We start from the raw sequence: 24,569 nt of genomic DNA on the forward strand, positions 1-24,569 counted from the left end.
AGGCAGATTACGAGGTCAAGAAATTGAGACCATCCTGGCCAACAAGATGGTAAAACTGTCTCTACTAAAAATACAAAATCAGCTGGGTGTGAGGGCGCACACTTGTAGTCCCAGCTACTTGGGAGGATGAGGTAGGAGAATCACTAGAACCCAGGAGGCAGAGGTTGCAGTGAGCCGAGATTGCGCCACTGCACTCCAGCCTGGGTGACAGAGCAATACTCCGTCTCCCAAAACAAGGAAACAAAAAAACCCCACAAAACAATGTTGCCAATTTGCTATTTTATTATAAGGACCACCTCAGATTAGTTCATTCTACTGCATTACTTTATTATTTACTATGCCTATTGGACTAAAAATAATGACTTGAAACCATCATTTTGGTATAGATCTGAAATGGCTTTCCACAGAATTTTCCTTTTACAGCTTTTATAGTAGTACAATGACAATTACTACCTAAGGATCATAACTTATAGTTACTAATAATCCATGAGCATTCTATTATTATTGACATTTATCACTACTGGTCTTTTCCTCTACGACATTCCGCATTTGATAAACTTAAGACTACCTTGAGTTTTATTTTTCTAATACAAAATCATTTAATTCTTATAGAAAATATATTAGTGGCATGAATAAATGAATAATACCATTATTTTAATTCATACCTCATTAATTTTATTTAGAATCAGATGATTTGAAATGACTCCAAATGGTTCTACCAGCTGTAATAGCTGGTATCTCAAGTTTTTCCCTCGTTGAAAATCCATGATGTGAACAACTCTGCTAGTTTCCTGTCCATTAGGGGAAAAAAAAAAACAAGCAAGCAAGTCTCTTTAAAGCAATATGAAACCAATTACGCATTAGGACTTTTTATAATCTATAATTAACCAGGGGAGTGTAAGTAAAACAACAACTCATAACATTCTAGAGAATTTTAAAACTACACATCAAACATCACTGGATAAGCTCTTTCTGACCATAGCCAAATGGTTAAACTACTTCAAAGTGTCAAAACATAGTCTCTGCAATGATTTTTAAATTAAATATTGTACACATAACTGGACAGCAAAGGTTCCAAGATGCTGAATCAAGGTGAGCTCACTGGACTATGGGGATATAAAATTTAAAGTTTTAATTATTATCAAAGCCATATAAAAACCTGATGGTTTTCAAATTATAGCAATCATCCCATAAGGACCATGATACATATTCAACTAGTAAGGATTTAGGACAAATCATATTCCCCAAAATCGTAAATACAGTAAAAGCAAAAGCTTCATTCATTACTGACCACTCTGCCTTTTTGCATGTGTCTAGGTCCTTGCAGGTTTCCATTTCCAGCACCTTTATGGAAAGAGAAAGTTTTTAGTCTTGTAATCAATATACTTGCTTAAAAAAGCAATTTTACTGAAAAATGCACATCTTCCAAACACAAATGAAAAGCTCTTACAAATATGTGATTACCATCACTTTTCATGCAATGTTATTTCTGAGTAATATTTAAATGAGCCTTCTTTCACCTATAATCATTGCCTTTAATTTTTAGAAAGGGACCAGGTGTGGTGATTCACACCTGTAATCCCAGCACTTTGGGAGGTTGAGGAGAATGGATCATTTGATGCCAGGAGTTTGAGATCAGCCTGGGCAACATGGCGAAACCCTTGCCTCTACCAAAAATACAAAAATTAGCCGGGTGTGATGGCACACGTTTGTAATCCCAGTTACTCAGGAGAGGCTGAAGCATGAGAATCGCTTGAACCAGGGAGACAGAGGTTGCAGTGAGCGGAGATCGCACCATTACACTCCAGCCTGGGAGAGAGAGTGAGACTGTCTCAAATAAAGAAGCAAAATTTGCAGCCTGGCACAGCTGCTCACACCTGTAATCCTAGCACTTTGGAGGCCCAGGTGGGTAGATCGCCTGAGGCCAAGAGTTCAAGATTAGTCTGGTCAACGTGGTTAAACCACATCTCTATTAAAAATACGAAAATTAGCTGGGCATGGTGGCGAGCACCTGTAATCCCAGCTACTCGGGAGGCTGAGGCAGGAGAAATGCTTGCACCCAGGAGGCGGAGGTTACAGTGAGCCAATATTGCGCCACTGCGCTCCAGCCTGGGCAATAAGAGCGAAACCTTGTCTCAAAAAAATAAACATTTTCAGTAAGGGCTCTGTAAGGAAAATTAACATGAATTTTATATAATTACCCAGATTTCCTCTTGGTCCAACTGCTGGTCCCCCAAGATGAAACGAGGGAGGTGGCGGTCCCAGAATTCCTGGTGCTGGATTTGTAGACTGCTGCAACATGAATGGATCACCCCTAGTAAAGTGAAGACATAAAATATAAATCATAATAAAGAGGTCCATTGGAAAGAATTAAGATTTAATGCTAAAGCACACCAACATATGACCACAACCACTTCAATCTTTCAGGGTATCTGTGAAGTAACTAGATCAAAGTCTACATTAACAATAAAAAAGTACAAATTACTACATAATATATATTCTAAAAATTGTTAACCGAGTCTCATTTTCAGTAAAGAAATTCTGAAAATACTTTATGAAATGTTGAAAGTTAAACCTGAATTCCTTACATTGATCTCCTTTACAAATGGTAGCTTAAAAAATTTAACTTACATTGTGTGTCCTGTATCATTGTCAGGATTCCATTCTGGGTAGCTTTAAAAAGACCAGAAAATTAACTTTAAAATAAAACTGTCCTTTTCACAAAACAACCTTGTTTGGCCTCTAAAATAGAGATTTATTAGTAAAGTTATCTGAGAGTCTAAGTGTTAGAAACATAGTTTTAAAGCATTTCCTATAGATACTTCAAAATAAAAAACTCAGAACTTCAAAATAATCCACGAGAATAAACTTGTTTTATATTGCTTGCAAATGTAGATAATGTTGAAATTTAAGTTTTTCCTCTATTTGTTAAATTGTAAGGAGGAAGTGCTGCACAAAGAATTAGAAATGTGGGTTACATAGAAACAAGAACAGAGCACAGATTTTCCTTCTCCAATATTAATACCAAGAGCACAGTTGAGTTGTGACATTAGAAAGAATAGCCCCAACAGAGTTAGGCATATGTGAAAATTCCAACTCCAGTGAACAATGGGCACTGTGTGCTGCCTAAGCAGGGAGTTTTCTTTAGGAATTCCATTTCATGGTAGCAGCCTGAACTCAAAAACCAAAGATCTCAAAAGCAAAAAAAAAAAAAAAAAAAAAACACCAAACAAAAAAAACACCACCAAGGATTTTCCTGAACAAAGAATTAGAATCTTTTAATAACCTACCCTCTTTTCTGTATCTTTTGCATTTTTAAAGCACGTATTATTAAAAATGTTACTGTGAATCCACTCTATATATCAAATACTATCTTTCACTACACCTAGTAAAAATCATTAATTTCTGTAATGACCAATGTGTATGTATCCTAGAAATATTAAATAACAAAATATCATTATTACTGCATCTAATATTCAATATGAAATTTCCAGATCTAAACATTTTACTTGTAAATAGTATTGCCCATACAGTACCACTATGTGATATTAACATTGTGAATATTACAAGTAAATGATAAACTCCCAAAAACCAATAATGGCTGATTCTGATTCACGATAAGGACGTTTTAAAGGTATTTCAAACTCCTACATTTCAAGAAGAAGCTGGCATCGACGACTGTGACTTGCTCCATTGATATGTTGACTCCACTCCTGCAGCAAAGTAAATTAGTAGAATTAACAAAAATAAAGCTAAAATATTTTCATCTGAACCATTCAAACTCTAGGACATTAATGTCTATGCAGTATTATAGGCTGTACAAACACCTGCCCATTCACTAAATCACAATGATTTAATTTAAAACCATTTCTCTGAATCCTTGAGGCTTGATCCTGCCCTCAAATACGCTATGCACATTCTTGGAAAAACTGGATTAACTTGTCAACATACTTAAAAGATTTGACAGGGAAAAGATACAGAGTTAATAAAGATCAAGAGTAGTAACTAACCTTGAGATTAGCAAGGCTTATTAACTTTTACTGTGGACCAAACTGAAGTATTCATTGTATGCTACTTTAGAGTACTCTGAATGATAAAACATCCATGTTTCTATCTACTTTTCTAGAAACTATATACTATAAATTTGAACAATTAGTTAAAATAGAATCTTTTAGGCCAAGCTCGGTGGCTCATGCCTATAATCCCAACACTTTGGGAGGCTGAGGTGGGTGGATCACTTGAGACCAGGAGTTTGAAACCAGCCTAGCCAACATGGCGAAACCCCATCTCTACAAAAAATACAAACTTTAGCCGGGCATGGTGGTGTACGCCTGTAGTCCCAGCATCTTGGAAGGCTGAGGCAGCAGAATCTCTTGAACCCAGAAGGCGGAGATTCCAGTGAGCTGAGATTGGGCCACCACGCTCCAGCCTGGGTGACAAAGACTCCGCCAAAAACAAAACAAACCAAAAACTTTAATCACATCCAGCTTTTGAGGATGTTCCAGGTTTACTACCTATTAAATACACAGTGAATGAAAAATGCACCATGATTAGCATTACCATAAAATGCTAACATGATTCAACAGGAATGGCTTTTCTAGAAAATGAATCCCATTTATCAAAATATTAAGCTTTCTTTATATTTCCCCAAAATAAAGAAGCAAATTTAAGGAATGCCTCAACAAATTTAGGGAGGGAAACATGACATTCTATCACTATTCACTCTTTCGTGGTTTATTTTAAATTGAAGAAGTAACTCTTATTTCAAATAATTTCTTTAGAAAAAAATGCAGATATAAATGAGTTAACTTTTTAGGCAATGTAAGAATGAGGAGTCAGGAAAACTGGGCTCTGCCTAGACTGCCTAGGTTCCATTCCCAAATTACAAAGATGTGAATCTTTGGTCCCTGTTATTTAAATTCACTGGGACAATAGTCTCATAGGGTTGTTGTGAAAAGGTAAACTGCTTATCAGACCCTTGCGAGGCACATGGAATGTGCTTAAAACAAAACAAAACAAAACAAAAAAACCGAACTGATTATAAAGCAGTCTTGTTTTACAATTCCTGCTTTACAACTCTTATGGATGTTTCACAAACTCCCACAAATTGTAATTTCTGTAACACCCACACTACCCAATACAATTATATTTGGAATATAAAACATGGTCAGGCGATGTGTTTTTAAAGGGGGGTAGCTCACTGAGAGCTGAACTAAATTAAAGTAAGGTACCAAATTACAAGATACATGCTTTCAAAAAGTTGCGGATTGGTATTTTATAAATGGGATCCTTTAAAAAAAAAAAAAAAAAGGGTTTATATTTACATGACAACAGTTTAGGTACATTCCTCTGCTCTAGAAAAATTATCTAAAATCCTGTGAAAGGCCGGGTGCAGTGGCTCAGGCCTGTAGTCCCAGCACTTTGGGAGGCCGAGGTGGGAGGACCAACTGAGGTCAGGAGTTCGAGACCAGTCTGGCCAACATGGTGAAACCCTATCTTTATTAAAAATACAAAAATTAGCCGGGAGTGGTGGTGGGTGCCTGTAATTCCAGCTACTTGGGAGGCTAAGACAGAGGAATAGCTTGAACCTGGGAGGCGGAGGTTGCAGTGAGCCGAGATCATGCCATTGCACTCCAGTATGGGTGACAGCAAGAAACTCCATCTCAAAATAAATAAATAAATAAATAGAATCCTGTGAACTAAAATGGAACTCATCCAAATAGAATGGTACCTTTCTTAAAATGCTGAAAGCTATAAACTACTTCCAGGTCTCTTTTTAAAATAATGGCTAATAGTTAAGGAACTCAAGATCTCTCCAGTTGGCTCTACAATCATCAGCTATTTGGGTTATCTAAAGTTTCAACTGGAAAGTAATGGACCACTGACTTCTAGTTGGAGACCATTTTTAAAATGGCTGTAAGGGCCAGGTGCAGTGGCTCACGCATATAATCCCAGCACTCTGGGAGGCCAAAGCAGGCAGATCACTTGAGCCCAGGAGTTTGAGACCAGTCTGGACATCATAGTGAAACCAGGTCTCTTATCAAAAAAACCGGCAGGTGTGGTGGTACGTGCCTCACTTGAGCCTGGGTGGTGGAGAGTGTAATGAGCTATGATCACGTAAGTGCACTCCAGCGTGGGCTACAAAGTGAGAGACTCTGTCTCAAAAATATAAAACAAAACAAAATAAAATAAAATAAAAATGGCTGTAAGCCAGAGGAACCACAGGTAAGTTCACAAAATTTAGAAGCCTTGGCTGGGCATGGTGGCTCATACCTATAATCCCAGCACTTTGGGAGGCCAAGGCAGGCGGATCACCTGAGGTCAAGAGTTGGAGGCCAGCCTAGCTAACATGGTGAAACCCATCTCTACTAAAAATACAAAAAAAAATTAGCTGGGCATGGTGATGTACGCCTGTAATCCCAGCTACCTGGGAGGCTAAGGCAGGAGAACTGCTTGAATCCGAAAGGCGGAGGCTGCAGTGAGCCAAGATCGCGCCACTGTACCCCAGCCTGGGACGCAGAGCGAGACTCCTCCCAAAAAAAAAAAAAAAAAAAGGATTAATTAAACAAATACCCATTAATGACTTAGAATTCTCTGAACTAAAAATATTCAGATTTTACTTAAAATATTCTTAAGTTCTGGGAGAGGAATAAATGTTATCCTACTAGCCATGCTTCTATTTCATAGGAGCTAGAAAGGATACATAGCTGAACAGAAATTATATACAATCCTCCATGTTCTTTAAAGGTTCAAACTTACAGGAAAAGTGTGTCTGCTCTTTCAAAGTGATAGAAGGCAGGCCAAAATCAAAAAATCAGTCATGTACCTCCCAAACTCACCCATGACTAATGTGTACTACCAATCTATTACTGGTTGGTTTACGGTGAGGACTAAGTGAAAGAGTTTTATAAAAATCTATATTCCTGGACTCTACACTGAGGTAACTCCTGCAAAATCAGATTAATAAAGGATTTACACACCTTTTAAAGTCACACATTTCTGTAGGAAAACTACATTCACCTTGATGTATTTGAGATACCTTAAACTATAGACAGAAAAAAAGAATTTGGGAAGCACTTACAGAATGGCAGAAAAAAGAGTTAACTTAATATAAACTCAAGTGACAAGACAGCCAAAGTGCCATAGTGGATAATTTTCTTTAAGTGAAAGGAAGCTGAGAAGCTTGAGATTGCACAGAAAAGCAATCTGATGGCTAGGTGCGATGGCTCACGCCTGTAATCCCAACACTTTGGGAGGTCAAGGTGGTGAATCACCTGAGGTCGGGAGTACGAGACCAGCCTGACCAACGTGGAGAAACACTGTCTCTAAAAATACAAAATTAGCCGGGCGTGGTGGCACATGCTTGTAATCCCAGCTACTCAGAAGGCTGAGGCAGGAGAATCGCTTGAACCCAGGAGGTGGAGGTTACAGTGAGCTGAGCCGAGACTGCGCCACTGCATCCATTCCAGCCTGGGCAACAAGAGCAAAACTCCATCTCAAAAAAAGAAAGAAAGACAAAGAAAAAGAAAAGCAATTTGATGATCTAAAATGACCTAGAAAGAAATAAAAGCAACACCATCACTTTAAGTCACCTAAAAATAATGACACTCCATGACAAATTAAATTATTTTCTACTTAAGTTTTTTACTTCACAGTAAGAACTTTTGATCATGTAAACTATTTAACAATACCAATAAGTAAAAAGAACAGATTTTCCAAGTTATGCAGCAATACCAGAGAGCAGGATTAAATGTTTAAAAATTTTTCATTATCTACTTCCATCACAGAAATTTTCTCTAAGGTCATTTCTATAGAGGTTATAGAGGGTCCACTGCTAAAGTGAATATTTAAATATTTTTTCAACAGAATGCATATACGTAAAAAACATAGTAAGGCAACTAGAAAACTAGAAATTCAGATAATCCATGTGTTTAAACTTCTTAAAGTTGGTCCAATTTACACATTTAAACCACAGAATTAAACAAAAGGCCTCTAAAATACTTCTCAAATGTACTCAGTATATTGACAGAATACCAAAACTGGCTAGGACCTAAGCATTTTTACAGGCGAAAAGTACCTCTTGCACTAGGGTAGGGTATCTTACTCTTGAATCCATAGTTTCATCAAAATATGTAAAAACTGCTCTTTTGTTAATTTAGATCCATTTAAGTTATTAGCCTTCTTCAGGAACTAGAAGGTAGCAAAATTTGGAGAAAAAAAGCATAATCATACATAAAAACAGAAACTTTTCTCTAAGTCCTCTCATGGTTCCGTTGTGTTCCTTTATGATGTCCCAACAGCTTAATGACTCCAGTAGCAAAGATTTTTTAAGTCCCTTAACATCACTCTCATTTGAGACACTGTAACTATCTATTTTCCTCAGAATTTAGAGATCCTTTCTGAGAATACTGGTCACATTGCCATTTCTGCTATTACTTCCTTATAAACAGGCAAGAAATAACGTAGAAAAAATTGGAGTCACCAATGTTTAATGGACCTTTTCGTTCTATCAATTCACACGGGACCTAAAATTTAAAGTTTAGTGCTGATCAAAAACTAAAATGAATTCCATGATATATTTAGTAGAGCCAACAAATTTAGGAAAAGGTAACACCCAAAACATATACCAATTAAAATTTGCTGGCTTTTGTGAGTTTGGGGTTGTATTTCTTAATGAAAATACATCTTCTTAAATGTTTAAATAAACCTAAATTTAGTATTTATGTTAATTTACTTTGGTACAGATTAAAGATTAAACGACAAAAATACTGAGATCCAAACATAAGGAAAGGGAGTGACTGGTAATACTCTTTAACAGAATATTAAAAACAATGGTATGATTTAGTCTACTAAAAAAAATCCATACTCACTTACTAAAAAATGCTTATCAAAGGATTAGCTATGAAAAGAAAATGACCCTTCCAGATGTTACTGTAAAGAAAAACCCTGTAACAGTAACCATCAAATCAATTTCATGGCAGCAACTTGTTCCAGTTAAGTAGAGCACATCAGGAAAAATGGATGGTCACAGATTATAGATCAAGCTAGTGGGGTGCTATAACGATGACTTTAAGTCAACTGCACCATATATTGGGGGGAAAAAAGTCAGAATGAGTAACACTGAAAAAGTTGAAAGAGAAAGGACAACATATTTAAAAGGGCATTTTGAAAAAGTTCCCATTTTGGTAGATGTGATAATTAAAGCAAAGGAGAATTAGATTTTCTTTTCAAATGACTATATCAGAAGTCTAAGCCTAACTCAGAAAAAGAATTTGTTTATGAGGAACACAGAGCAGGATACTGTAGTAGTTGATTTGTCCAAGTCTCTAAAGGGATAGATGTAATATGGGATAATAAAAAGTGAGTTCTGAAGTATGTTTAAGAAAGTTGTGGAAAAGGAGAAAAAAAATGATGAAAAATTTCAGTCATAGTATGAAAGTTTGTGTTAAAGGGAAATTAAAAAAGGAAGAATGAACTAATCTAAAATATGAAACATACTGAAACAAACACCAGGGCTCTACATTAACTCTTTCCCTGTAGCCACAGATAAGGAAAAAAAGAGAATTGTTCAAGAATACATCTTTACTACATACAAATCAGCAATCAAGACAGATGGAGAGCTGAAATCTAGCATCCTGAATGGCAGAGCACATTGACTGCAAAAAAAATACTTAATTCAACAAAGCAGACAAAAATACCTGCTTAAATATATGATTAAGAAGAACATATTGATGCCAAAAACCAACAAGATAATCTCAGTGGATGACAGCTTTGTGGCCAGAAGTAATCTAGGCAGAATACATTAATGTAAAGCCCTGGTTTAAAATGCTCAAAAACAATTACCTTCCAAATAAAGTAAGTGTTCTCAAAAGTTTAAAAATGCTTGATCAACTCAATGTCATCAGACTACAGAATTAGAGTCAAAGATATAGGTAAATAGGCACTACAATGTAAAAGAAATTAGAAGCATCTGTTGCGTTAACTCACCTTATTAGAATGAACTGGCAAATCACATATAGAGCACAGATGGGGATAACCCTTCGGTAAGAGTCCATGGAAGTCTTCAATATTGCTACTTGGAGGAGCGCCTCTCTTTTTCTCAAAGAGAGATCTCTCTTGTAAGGGGCCAGGACCACGTCCCATTCTCTCATACTCACTGTCAAATTTATGATAGTTATGCGAGGTCTCACCAAAAAAAGAATCATCCCTACACCTTTCTCCATCTCTTAATCTGTCATCTTCATAATCCATTCTGTCATAATAACCAGATTCTTGAGAACGACTTCCATGGTCATAATCAAGCACTGGGTTGAGACTAGGACCACGATCATCAAAACTATCTCTTCTAAAGTGCCTTTTTTCTTCCCAATCATCCCTAGGTACTCTGTATGGTGGCTCCCGTGTAGCAGATCTGCCATCTCTACCATAACTCAAGGTAGGGCCTTCTTCAGTTCTCCTCCTTTTAAGCTGTAGAAGGATTTGGGGCAAATTCTCAGGAGTAATCTTGTCCTCTGGATAACGACTCAGTTCATCTAAGTCTCTAGCAGACAGACCAAAGCTGGCCAAAATGTTACTGGCCTGGTCTGCATCTCCACGGTGTTGAGAAGATAAAGGGAGTGGACCTCTACTTCCAATGTTAAATATAGACTGCAAATTATGGGAAGAAGTACTAGCAGAAGACAGTGCACTATGAGCTCCTTGTTGATTCAATGAAGAACTCATTCCAAGATTCATTAAACTAGCAAGGCGTGCAGTACCCTGGTTCATCCTTCCAAGAGATGCTGGCATACTTAAAGACTGGGTAGCAGCAGCAAGAAGGCCTATTCCTGCCGCAGACAGGTCACGCCCATGACCCTGTGAGTCCCTACTGAGAGATGACTGCTGGAATGACTTGGACATTGTAGAACTAGCTCTTGTCTATTTTATAGATTAAAAAAAAAATTTTTTTTTAAAGACGGCCAAAAAGAAAGCTCAAACTAGAAAGCTAGGTTAACTTTGCTTCAAAAAATGGTAACGCCAAGAAAAAGGATCAATAAGGACTGCAGAATCTTCTTCAAGCTGAGAACCAGCAGACAACTCTGTAGAAAAATAAGCAATTTTAGTCATAAATCCCTTTAAGCAGATGCCGTTTTTTTAAGAAAAAAAAACTTATGCATCATGTTGATTTAAAAAAAAAAAAACATTTAAGATCTCAAACTTACAAGGAATTTATTACATATCTTAAACAGATTCCTGATGTATGCAGAGCCTGCATATAGATATTTAAAAAGTAGTATTTCACGCTAAAGCTTAACTATTAAAGGGACTTTCATACTGAGTTTAAAAACATGTAAATTGAAAGGTTAGATGTCTGAGTACATCAAAATTTTGGTAAAAATATAGATGGGTTTCTTCTTTTAGAAGAATAAAAATACACCCTATAGTATGATGCTTAAGTTCCAGGAGAAGACTAAAAACAAAAAAAATCAAGGTCAGCAAGTCAAAGATGAATCAGTTGTATTGTGCTTTGGAAAATGAGACCTATTATCACTATCAGAAAGAACCAAGTAAAATCATAAGTAAATGAAGCTTAGGTTTCAAGTACCTAATATAAGATATAAGACCAAACATAATAGCTGAGACCTTTATACAGCAAAATCAATTTGAGGTGAAGATAGATGTGAATAAGAAAAATAAGTCATTTCCTATAGTTTTAAGGATTGCTGCCCAAATTTAAGTTATATAACTAATTGCCTTCTTACTGACCATCCTACATCAGGCAGTGCTTTCTTCATATCTAATCTTTTAAAGTAAGGAGAACTAACTCTGGTCAGTACAGGAATAGGAGCCCTCCCAAGAAAAAACCTAGGTACAGAAAATACAGGTGATTAAAAGAAGGGAACTCCCCAATTAGCATCCATCAGTACTCATTTAATGCTCAGGGCTACAGCATATCTACAGCACAAAACAGGAAAAATGAAAATGAGATCTTGGTTACACAGTTTCCTGTAAACTTTTCACAAGAATAGCCCAAATCACCTGGTAAATTTATGTTCTGATTATGATTCCCCAAGACGTGTTTCTAGATGAAACTGTTTTCTTTCTTAAATCATTATTGTACCTCAGAAACTGTCACATAAGAATTTCCAAATAATTTATATCATGATTGTCATAAAACATTAGTTAAAAGATATACATAACGTCTTCAGTGAAACAATTTTATAATCACAACTACATACAGAGGTAAATCTGAAGTTGTTTCGTACAGAATTCTATGAGGCATTGTTTAAATTTTCTATTTTTTGATCACCAATACACTCAGCACTGGTAGCTTAATATGTTAAACTTTAACAGTAAAACCAGACAATATCCAGTAGTTACAAGTCTATTACAGGACCAATTTCGCCAATGATAGATTAAAGCAAGGATACAAATGGACAAATACAGTGCAGAGGAAGTATAAAAAAGTTGCAGCAAGAAAGATTTAGACTAGATTTTTAAAAATAGATATAATCAAGTTTTAAAAGACACAGAAATGCTGTAAGAGGTGGCTGGAGTTACAGGAAGATGTTTTTGCACACCAAGAAAGATGAATTTGAGAAAATACACCAAAGAAACTATCAATAGTTCTAGACAAGATCCACTATGTAAACTACTTAAGCTTTAAGATTAATAAAGACGAGAGTAAGTGGACTTCTTTGGATGAAAGTTTCTTTGATATGTCTTATAAATGCCACACAGAATGGTGGCTGAGATGCTATGTAAATGGTGGTGGACCCTCTAAATTTTCACACATATTTTAAAAATCAAAACCTTTAGAGGGTTTTTCAAAATAAAAATGTTTAAGTATCAGGGTTATTAATTGCAGCTTTGACTTTCATGTTGTAGCCAAAGCTTTGTATTCCTGAAAGTCAGTCTTTTGAACTATTTTTTCCCTAAGAGAAATTATATAATGGTATTACAATTATGTTTAAAATTTTTAAAATGGTCATATTTTAAGGAAATGTGATTGTTAGATTACAGAGCTCTCAATTACATTTTTTGGTAGCTCATAGGAAAACAGTGGATCTACAAAAGGAAAAGTTAAGAGATGCAAAGGTAAAGGATAACCTGAAGACAAACAGAAAATGGATGTCAGAAAAACTCAGAAAAGAGTCAAGACAAACAATGTAAATCCCATGACAACGTGTAATTCCATTAACAACCACCTCAGTATTTTTAAGATACTCAGTTTCAACTTAAAATGCAACTCTATCAAGGATATTAGGGTAAAATTAGTGAAAAGCAACTTAAGTTAGATTTTGGATTAAACCACAAATAAACCAAATTCTTAAAAATGGTTTTATTAGAACAAAGTTGGGAGAAACCAGATGTGGCAGCATTGTTGAAAAAGCATTTATGAAAACAGTTCCTCTATCATGTCAATGCTGAACATAAGATGTACAAGCCACTTTTAAAGGTTCATTCACATGGGACCCACTGCCTATTAGTAAAGGCAGCACAATATTGAGACATTTACTAAGATTTACAAAAGATTAGCTTCTTTTACTACGTTTTTTCCTGTAATTATAAAATTGCCTTTTTATAGGAAACTGCACTAGAAGTTAAAACAATTTTGAATATAGTAGCTTTGGGAGAACATTTATTATCAAAATCCAATTTACCTATTTTAAATCTCTATGTAATAGTGTAAATGCCCATCAATGCAGAACCTTTCACTTCCAAAAAAGAAAGCACCTGCACACCTCTAAAAACTATCAACATTACCCACAACTTCACTTCACAAATGCCATTTACTACAATCTTGATAATCAAATTTTTTTTTTTTTTTTTTTGAGATGGAGTTTCACTCTTGATGCCCAGGCTGGAATGCAATGGCACAATCTCAGCTCACTGCAACCTCTGCCTCCTGGGTTCAAGTGATTCTCCTGCCTCAGTCTCCCAAGTAGCTGAAATTACAGACACGCCACCACGCCCAGCTAATTTTGTGTTTTTAGTAGAGACACGGTTTCTCCACGTTGGTCAGGCTGGTCTTGACCTCACATGATCCCCCTGCTTCGCCCTTCCAAAGTGCTGGGATTATAGGCGTGAGCCACCATGCCCAGCCCGATAACCAAATTCTGAACAAATGAGCTTAAAAATTCATTTTTATAGACAACTCAAAACAAACTGTAACTTAAAACTATTTTATGATACAATTTTAAGCTGTTTAAAAATGTCAGCTTCACATTCAACATCTAAACAAATCTGAATATCATCCCTATGTATGGTTAGGAAACGTTTCAGTTAATATTCTACCTCCCATTCCATGAGAATCTGATTTTTGTTATTGGCTTTTTCTTCTCCAATTAAAAGAAATAGAGTACTAAAATATTTCTGAAAATTTTCACATACCCTGAAAATTCATGGAGAACAGAAGCAAACAGCTGTCCCAGATCTAAATTTCCTTAAAGATTACCTGTAAGTCCTTAGTCATTCTTTCAGAGGGTTATTTAGCATAATTACTAAAATAAGCACAAGCCAACTTTAGTTTCTTAGAAGGTATTAGAAAAAAATGAAAAGACTTTTAGCTTTTTTTTTTTTTTTTTTTTTTAAGACAGTGTCTGACTCCTCCATTGCCCAGGCTCACTGTAACCTCTGCCTCCCAGGCTCAAACCATCCTTCCACCTCAGCCCAACCAGCTGGGACTACAGACACACGCCACCATGCTTGGTTAATTTTCACAGCTTTGGTAGACAGGGGTTTTCACCATGTTGGCCAGGCTGGTCTCGAACTCCTGGGCTCAAGCGATCTTCCTGCCTTGGCCTCCCAAAATGCTAAGAGGTATCTACTACTCTACATGGATCTTCAGCTATGCTCTCAACTATGTGAGATAATCAGTCATTTAAATAATTTTTCTCTGGCAGGGCACGGTGGCTCACGCCTGTAATCCCTGCACTTTGGGAGGCCAAGGCGGGCAGATCATGAGGTCAAGAGATTGAGACCATCCTGGCCAACGTGGTGAAACTCCGTCTCTACTAAAAATATAAAAATTAGCTGGGCATGGTGGTGCGCACAGAAGCCAGAGAATCGCTTGAACCTGGGAGGCAGAAGTTGCAGTGAGCTGAGATCGTGGCATTATACTCCAGCCTGGGCCACAGAGCAAGAATCTGTCTCAAAAATCAAAACAAACAAAAAAAATAAATTTTTCTCTTTTCAGTCTTTGTAGTCAGAATTAAAAAAAAAAAAAAAACCATACACAACTAATTTGAGATGGTTTACCCATAAAACTATAAAAGATTTATGGTTTAACCATAAAAATAGAGATACGCAGAGAAAAAAATGCCTTCATGACATTATTTTAATCCTTTAACTTCACATTGAGACTTACAAGCAACAGCTAGAAAACCAGTTTCTTGTATTTTCCTCTTCTGAACTGCAAAAAATGTTCAGATTTTCCAAATGTTCTATCAAGGCCAATCACCTTGATCATTTATTAGCTTATTCATGTGAAAATATACCAAATATGTTTTAGACAGCAACCAACAATACCAATTTAGTAAAAATGTCTTAACCCATGTCACTGGCAGATGGCAGACATAGTTGACTATCAGTAATTTCAAAGCAGCATCATTTGGAAAGGCAACTGCTTGATTTTTGTCATAAATCACACAAAAATATTGATTCCTGTGGTCATGACTTTCAAACCAAGCATCCAACTTATTTTTCAATTCAAGAACAGGTTTCAGTTACTCTTTATATTTTTCTTCATTTATTAAATTTTATAATGGTTTTATAAAGAACTTACCATAGTTTCCATTTTAAAGGTACCAGAAGTTTTCATTTTAATGTTGGTGTATACAATATTTCCTAATATATTCTGTAACAATGATTTCATTTAAGGGTTTGTTTTTTGAAGTGTGCTGAGGAACTACTCCGTTTTTTTCCTAGAGTTTCAGCCACTTTCAAATCTTATGTTTTCGAGTGTCACAATCTCATCTCAGTATGGCATGTACCTTGAGTGCCTTAAGTTTTTAAAATAGGCCAGGCGCAGTGGTTCACATCTGTAATCCAGCACTTTGGGAGGCCAAGGTGGGCAGATTACCTGAGGTCAGGAGGTTGCGACCAGCCTGGCCAACATGGTGAAACCTCGTCTCTACTAAAAATACAAAAATTAGCCGGGTGTGGTAAAGTAGCATGTGTCATCATATGATAAGAGTGTAGTGCCAGGAAGGCTGAAAAACAAGCCTAAGTATTTTCAAAAGTGCTTTAAGACCATTGCTCTTAATCCATCTAACAGATGTGAAGTCAACTTCTAGTCCACTTCCTGATCCTTAGGCTAAATAGTGAGTATTGCAGAGTGGCATCAGCTGCTGAGAAGATAGAACACTACTTGTTAACCAGTTTAAGAAACTCCCACTCAGACCTGAAATAATATTGTCTTCCCAGGTTTAAATTTTTTTCCCAGTGACCTTCAATCAAGCAAGAAATAGTTTCAGATTGAAACTACACACAATTGATGGAGTAAACCCGTCTTACAAGATAGAAAGTTACCCCGTTTACCTGATGATGTTCACTGTCTATTTGATCTCGACAGAAACTTGGCTCTCTACTTTCTTCTCTGCTTAAGCAAAATCAGTGATTTCTTTCAAGGCTCCATTCTGGGCTGGGTGTGGGGGCTCATACCTGTAGTCCCAGCCCTTTGGGAGACTGAGGCAAGAGGATCACTTGAGGTCAGGAGCTCGAGACCAGCCTGGTCAATATGACAAAACCCCATCTCTGCTAAAAAAATACAAAAATTAGCCAGGTGTGGTGGCACATGCCTGTAGTCCCAGCTACTTGGGAGGCTGAGGCAGGAGAATCACTTGAACCCGGGAGGTGGAGGATGCAGTGAGCCAAGATTGTGCCACTGCACTCCAGCGTGGGTGACAGAGTGAGACTCTGTCTCAAAAAAAAAAAAAAAAAAAAAAGGCTCCATTCTGTATCCCTAAGACCCCTACTCTCTTGACTTCCATCAACATTTGTACAACTTTTATTTCATACATACTAAATCTTGGGGGCCCAAAAGCCTTCGCGTGAATCCTGGTTCTATTACAAACAGCTGTGTGACCTTGCACCAAAAAGGGTGGGGGGAAATAAAAATAATACCTACTTCATAAGGCTGTAAAGACTTGATAAATTAGGCCAGGCACAGTGGCTCATGGCTGTAATCCTAGCACTTTGGGAAGCTGAGGTGGGATAATCACTTAAGGCCTCAAGCTCGAGACCAGCCTGCCCAACGTGGGGAAACGCTGTCTCTACTAAAAATACAAAAATGAGCCGGTGTGGTGGCAGGTGCCTGTAATCCCAGCTACTCGGGAGGCTGAGGCAGGAGAATCACTTGAACCCAGAAGGCGGAGGCTGCAGTGAGCTGAGATCGTGCCAATGCACTCCAGCCTGGGCAACAAGAGCAAAACTGTCTCAAAACAACAACAAAAAACCCACCAAAAATTAGCCAGGCGTGGTGGCATGTGCCTGTAATCCCAGCTACTGGGGAGGCTGAGGCAGAAGAATCACTTGAACCCCCAGAGGCAGAGGCTGCAGTGAGCCAAGAATGCACCACTGCACTCCAGCCTGGGTGACAGAGCGAGACTGTCTCAAAAAGAAGACTTAATAAATTAGTCGGCCGGGAGCGGTGGCTCAAGCCTGTATCCCAGCACTTTGGGAGGCCGAGACGGGCGGATCACGAGGTCAGGAGATCGAGACCATCCTGGCTGACATGGTGAAACCCCATCTCCACTAAAAAATACAAAAAAATAGCCGGGCGAGGTGGTGGGCGCCTGTAGTCCCAGCTACTCAGGAGGCTAAGGCAGGAGAATGGTGTAAACCCGGGAGGCGGAGCTTGCAGTGAGCTGAGATCCGGCCACTGCACTCCAGCCTGGGCGGCCGAGAGTCCGTCTCAAAAAAATAAATAAATAAATAAAATAAATCAGTCTACATAAAACATCTAAAATAGTGTCTGGCACACAGCACCATAGTAATCATCTCATTTGGTGTAATCTGATCCTCATAAAACTAGGAAGGTAAAATCTATTTTTCTTTATTTCTAGATGAGAAAAACTTTTAGAGGTAAAAGGACTGAGATCCAAAGACACATGAATAAAGAGCTTATAAACTTTTTATCTGCACCATAGTCTCATGTGTCAACTTTAATGTCACACTAGTAACCACGTATTAGCTTTCAATAACAGATTTAAAGACTGGTAGTAACGGCCGGGCGCAGTGGCTCACACCTGTAATCCCAGCACTTTGGGAGGCCAAGGAGGGCAGATTATGAGGCCAGGAGATTGAGACCATCCTGGCTAACACAATGAAACCCCACCTCTACTAAAAATACAAAAAATTAGCCGGGCATGGTGGTGCGCACCTGTAGTCCCAGCTACTCGGGAGACTGAGGCAGGAGAATGGCGTGAATCCGGGAGGTGGAGTGTGCAGTGAGCCGAGATCGCGTCTCACTCACTGGCAGTAACTTTTTTTTTTTTTTTTTTTTGAGAGGAGCCTCACGCAAGTTGCCGGGGTTGGAGTGCAATGGTGCGATCTCAGCTCACTGCAACCTCCACCTCCTGGGTTCCCGCAATTCTCCTGCCTCAGCCTCCTGAGTAGCTGGGATTACAGGCACACACCACCACACCCGGCAAATTTTCTGTATTTTTTAGTAGAGACAGGGTTTCATCATGTTGGCCAGACTGGTCTTGAACTCCTGACCTCGTGATTCACCCACCTTCGCCTCCCAAAGTGCTGGGATTACAGGTGTGAGCCAACTGGTAGTAACTTTTAACAGGTAAGATAAAGAACAATACACTATACTGCAGTAATTCTAGTAAAAGTGGACAAACTAAACATCTTCCTTCTTCATTCTCTATTGCCAACATGTGTTTAAATCACCCTTCAACCTATCTCCCATCCAAGCACTAACCAGGCCCAACACTGTTTAACTTCCAAGAGCAGATGAAATCAGGTGCGTCTAGGGTGGTATGGCCATAGACCTTACCTTTCTATTCTCTCTGCCATAATCTTAGCCCTGCTTTTTAGCTGGCCTCCTAGCATCAAAACTCACACCTCATCATCTTTCAATAAAAACAACCTGAACCATCACTCATTTCACACTCTCCTGGCTCAAAAACCTACTACTCCCTACCACTTACCACATGAAATCCACACTATGATTTCCTTTTTTTTTTTTTTCTTCAAGACAGGGTCTTAATCTGTTGCCCAACGCAGCAGCACAATCTTGGCTCACTGCAGACTCAATCTTGCGGGCTCAAGTGATCCTCCCGTCTCAGCAGGGACCACAGGCACGCACCACTATACCCGACTAACTTTTTACATTTTTAGTAGAGACAAGGTCTCACTATGTTGCCTGAGCTGTTCATGAACTCCTGGGCTCAACTGATCCTCCTGACTCAGCCTCCCAAAGTGCTGAAGTTACAGGCATGAATCACTGTGCCCTGCCTCACATGTAATTTTCAATGCCTTTCATATATTGGTTCCATTCTACTTCTTTAAACCTTTTCCCCAACCATAACCAAACACCTTACAGAAACGTCTGCTTGCTATTCCATTTACAGAAACTACTCTATGCTTGTGTAAATAAAATTAATAGCTGGGATGCATCCCTCTCTCATTTCATGTAATACTAGTAATTTTCTCAAGGCCTAGCACCTCCTTTTAATCATTCAATATATTACACAAACCAATGTATATACAAATACGAAACAGAATATTAAAAAGACCTTGGAAATAAATCTACATAGCAATTTCAAATGACTCCCTCCCCTTGTTTTTAAGTTTGACTACTTAATGTATGTACCCTTAATTTTGCATTTCTGAACTGTATGCAAATCGACTTAAAATTTACTGTTGACTTACTTTTAAAAACTGATTTATCCACAATTGTGAGTTAAACCTACATTTTCACTGCAATATAGGTTATCATTATGCATGCATATGTACTTATCTATTCTGCAGATGATGAACATTTAGGTTGTTTTCAATTTCTTGCCATTACCAAGAACAATGCTAATATTTCTTGGTGTCCCTTGGTGCATAACTGCAAAACTTCCTCCTCCATGGTGCTCTTCCAAAATACCACAGCCCACACAAAAACAGACACAAACATTAAAACTGATATGCTTTTCCAATCTTTCCAGTCACATATCTAAAAATCTCTCAACTCATAGGCTTTTCTCTCTGCTCTAGTTTTAATTATCCACTAAATTTTTCTACACACAAAGAATATTTGGAATTCAAATGTTTGTATTGCTTTTCTTTCTGAGACAGTTTTGTTCTGTCACCAGCCTGGAGCACAGTAGCACGATCTCAGCTCACTGCAACTTCCGCCTACCAGGTTCAAGCAATTCTCCTGCTTCAGCCCTCTTGAGCAGCTGGAATTACAAGCAAGCACACGTCATCACGCCCGGCTAATTTTTGTATTTTTAGTAGAAACGGGGTTTCAGCATGTTGCCCAGGTTGGTCTCAAACTCCTGGCCTGAAGTGATCCGCCCACCTCAGCCTCTCAAAGTGCTGGGATTACAGGTGTGAGCCACCATGCCCAGCCAAATGTTTGTATTTCTTTGACATCACTGTTCTTTCCCCAACTACTGCTTAAGTTGGGTGCTCAAATAATTGACTTTTAATTTTCACATATGGTATAGGTTCCTGTGTGTTACTATACCAAAGGGGGATGCTTACTATCCTAACAATCCTCACAAAGGAGGAAAAAACACCAAACATTTCATCCTAAAAGATCTGAAAGTTATGCATCTTCATGAACTAAATGCAGATGATACTGTTCCCTAATATTAATTAAATGATTACTTTCCATACTTGTTGCATTTACCGCTGGCCAAGACATTTACCATAGGCACTCTGTTGCTTTTACTTTTCTTATCCATCTGCATAGTTGAGAACTACTCTTCACCTGCCCCACAGGCACACTCTCCTGTTTTCCTACTAACCTGTTTTTTGCCTGAGAACAGGGTATCAACAACCACACGTTAGTGAGATTCTAGATTAAAGAGAATGTCACATAAGATGTTTTTAAGGTTTGCGGGGGCGGGGGGGCGGGTAAGCAAGCATACTTTAAATTTTGGAATAGTTTTAAAATTTTTTCAAACCTAAGCTTTTATTAGTACTTCGTTTGTTTTTTTTTCCCACTTCCAAAGAGCCTTGAGCTTTAATTTATACAGAGAACAGGGCTTAATGTACAACTGGAAAAGTATACCAAAGCTGCATCACATCATTGGCACTCTGCACTCCATCCACACGGAAGGGCCACAGTAATAAATTACATTCAGGTTAGGTCAGATAACAGCACTTTATCATGTAACTTTTACTGTATTACAAATAGGCTTATAATATAAACGTGTTAAGTTAAAACCTAAAACTTACACTCAATTTTTAAAATTACATATAAAACCCCTTCAAAGGTACATAGCTAAAACTCAACCCATAGGCTTGTTTTCTGTTTTACTTTTAATTATCCATTAACCTTTTCCACACAAACTTTTATCAAGAACTTCAGAGCCTTTAATCCTAATGATCCAATGAGAAAGGTTTGCTACATAGCTAATAATTATAAATTACAGCACTTTATTTCCTGAATAGCACTGTGCCTTATAGTAACCAATCACATAAACAGAAAATGGCAAAAACTACAGAACTACACTCCCAACCTATAACCCTTCCAATTCATCCCAACAAACTTAGCACTGTCCATCCCAAATGTTAAGTCAACCATCCACTTTAATTTTTTTTGAGAAAAAATTAAACATTTAAAATTGAACATAAAAAATTAAACATTCCAGTCTGTTGCCCAGGCTGGAATGCAGTGGCGCCATCTCGGTTAATTGCTACCTCCCCCTCCCGGGTTCAAGTGATTTCTCCTCCCTCATCCTCCCAAGTAGCTGGGATTACATTTTGGTGCCTGCCACCACGCCCAGCAAATTTTTGTACTTTTTAGTAGCAATGGGGTTTCGCCATGTTGGGCAAGCTGGTCTCAGAACTCCTTACCTCAGATGATCCGCCCGCCTTGGCCTCCTAAAGTGCTGGGATTACAGGCCACCGGCTACAATCATCCACTTTTAGAACCTGTTGCCAGAAGTGTGGGATAACTGTACTGTAATTCTAACTAAAGGAGGTATATAAAAACAAGTATCCCTAACTAAAAGATGTTCTAATAACATCTATTATTCAATTCTTTGGCGGCAATTCATATTGTAAGCTAATTAGTAATACTTCCAATAATCATGATTTTAACATTTTTGCATAAGATTCCTGTGTTTGCTTATACCTACTATCCAAAATGTTACAAAACAAGCACTGCTTTCTGTCACTTTTGAGTACTTTTCACTTCAGACTTGAAGCAGCTAGTTTATGTCTATGCCAATTTCCCTTAAAAATACAGAGGATTCTAGTATTTTAAGCAGTTACGGCATTTACAAAATGTTTTTCATTTTTTTCTCTCATTACAAAAGTAGATGTTATTTCTCGTGGTAAATTCAGAAAAACATCAGGAGGAAACAGAAATCATCCGTAATGCCAACATCTGAGCAAACATTTTGGGGTATATCTCTATTTTCATGTTTTACATTGTCCTTTAAAAAACAATCGAACGACATTAGCAGTTTTACATCATTTTCCTTTCCAGTTAAAACTATATACCATTACTATTTTCCCATCACACTCTTCACCTAAAATACTGTTTTAAGTAGCTGTATAGATTTCCATTTCCACAATAGAATTAGCAGATTCCCAAAACCTGAATCTTTAGATTTTTAAAAAACATTCTCAAAACTGGTATTAAATTTATATACGCAAATCTGACACACTACTCCCTTAGGATAAATTCCTGTAAGCACCGTCTTTCCATTTTAAGCCTATTATACTATGAAGGAGACTGAATTAAGATCTAAGAGCTCCGAGAGTTCGACACCAGCCTGGGTCACATAGTGAGAACACGTCTCTACAGATGATCAAAAAATTAGCTTGGTGTGGGAGCGCGCGCCTGTGATCTCAGCTACCCAGGAGGCTTAAGTGGGAGGATTACTTGAGCCTGGGAGGTCGAGGCTGCCGTAAGCCAGTGATCAGGCCACTGCACTCCAGTCTGGGCAATAGAGCGATCCTGTTTCAGAGAAAAAAAAGATCCAAGGCCTCTGCAGACCACACTGGCAGCACTGCTACTATTGCAATCTATCCGGGCTTTAACCTTCTCTTCTATAAAATTAAGGATTTGAACTACGTGATGCTCCTAAAATATGACATCATCATTGCACTCCTCAGTAAAAACCATTAACTGACTTGCAATATTAGCGTTTACAAACTCTAAAAGCATCAGTAAGAAAATTAGTATGTTTAAAGACTAAAACAAATGCATAGATCAAGGGTGGTTAAATCCTTCCAAATTAGTTCAAAATGTGATAACAAAAGCTGTACACGGCTGAAAAATATATAAAAATGATAAAGTGAAACTTCTCTGGGTAAAGTACAAAGTAATGTTCTAAGTATATACTGTTAAGTGCAAAGAAAGAAATACAAATTTAAAGCATTTCAACACACATATCTGGCTAAATGATCTTTTTCAAACCTTACATAACCAACAAGAATCTTCATGTAGTATTTTAATGTTGTTTAATTTCGAGTTTGCGAAAACATTCTATTTCAGTGGAAAAGGCATCATCCAGAGCGTTTTTTCAACGAAAATGTCTCAAGCCCTTCTTGCTTTTTAAAACAATACTAATGTGAAAAACGTCGATAGACTGCGTAGATGACTGAGCCATTAGTAAAGATCTTTTTAAAGAGAAATCTTAAACATTAAAAAAATTTAAAGTAGCCTGAAACATTTTTGTCCGCATAGTCAATTGTTTAGATTTCCCTGGGAGAAAAATGTGTTTTACCGACTACTCAGAAACCTTAAGCCAAGGTTTAAAACACAGAACGCAGCATCAATACAAAATCTCATGACCACTACCTACGAAATCAACAATTCTTCACATCATTTCAGCGCGCCCGAAAGACTAGACATTTCAGAACCACCATAACCGTTCTAGAAATGTCTGGCTGAAAAACTCCAACTGATCCAATAGAAATATTCCACACAGAACATGGCCACAGAGCAGCATAAACACCTAGGGGATATTCATCCACGGTAAATGCAGAACACAGAACATGGCACAGAGCTCGAAATGCAAAGAATGATGCGGCGACTACACCACGGTACTCCAAAACCCTTTGTCTGGAAACCGGAAGGTCCCACACCACACGATCCTCTCTACAGGAACCAGAACTAATAGTATTTTGATAAAGAAAAAAAAGGATGTGAGGCGACTGACTAAACAAGCGCAAATCACCCGCCTCGCAGCGTACTGCAGGCGGCTAGCTCCACGACGCAGTACGAAAAACAAGCGTTAACGTTTCATTTTTCGGCCATTTTTACGCGATGGGGGGCGGGGAGGAATTGTTTCTGATGTCCAGCTAAAGCCGCGCGCGCGCGCGCGTCTGGGCCGGGAGTCTTAGGGGGCGCTCTGAGGCGATGGGCGAGGAGTGGCGTGAAGGCCGTGACACCGGGAAAAGAA

At 38.0% G+C, this 24,569-nt stretch overlaps 1 protein-coding gene across 13 annotated transcripts in view; it reads right to left on the reverse strand.

Moving 5' to 3' along the window:
- LOC105467067 (matrin 3) overlaps nt 1-24,569 on the reverse strand; it is a 39,299-nt gene that overhangs the window by 12,071 nt on the left and 2,659 nt on the right. For 6 of the 13 annotated variants that reach the window (XM_071098338.1, XM_011716401.3, XM_011716396.2 and 3 more), the window contains exons 2-7: nt 9,988-11,078; nt 3,652-3,713; nt 2,632-2,673; nt 2,202-2,314; nt 1,292-1,344; nt 666-791 (exon numbers count right to left, since the gene is read on the reverse strand). In XM_071098338.1, coding sequence (XP_070954439.1) covers nt 666-791; nt 1,292-1,344; nt 2,202-2,314; nt 2,632-2,673; nt 3,652-3,713; nt 9,988-10,899 — 1,308 coding nt within the window. In that variant the 5' untranslated portion in view covers nt 10,900-11,078. The other 7 variants (XM_071098339.1, XM_011716403.3, XM_011716402.3 and 4 more) reach the window with 5 other exon arrangements.

Source organism: Macaca nemestrina, chromosome 6, assembly GCF_043159975.1.
Source record: "Macaca nemestrina isolate mMacNem1 chromosome 6, mMacNem.hap1, whole genome shotgun sequence".
In the NCBI taxonomy this organism is placed as follows: domain Eukaryota; kingdom Metazoa; phylum Chordata; class Mammalia; order Primates; family Cercopithecidae; genus Macaca; species Macaca nemestrina.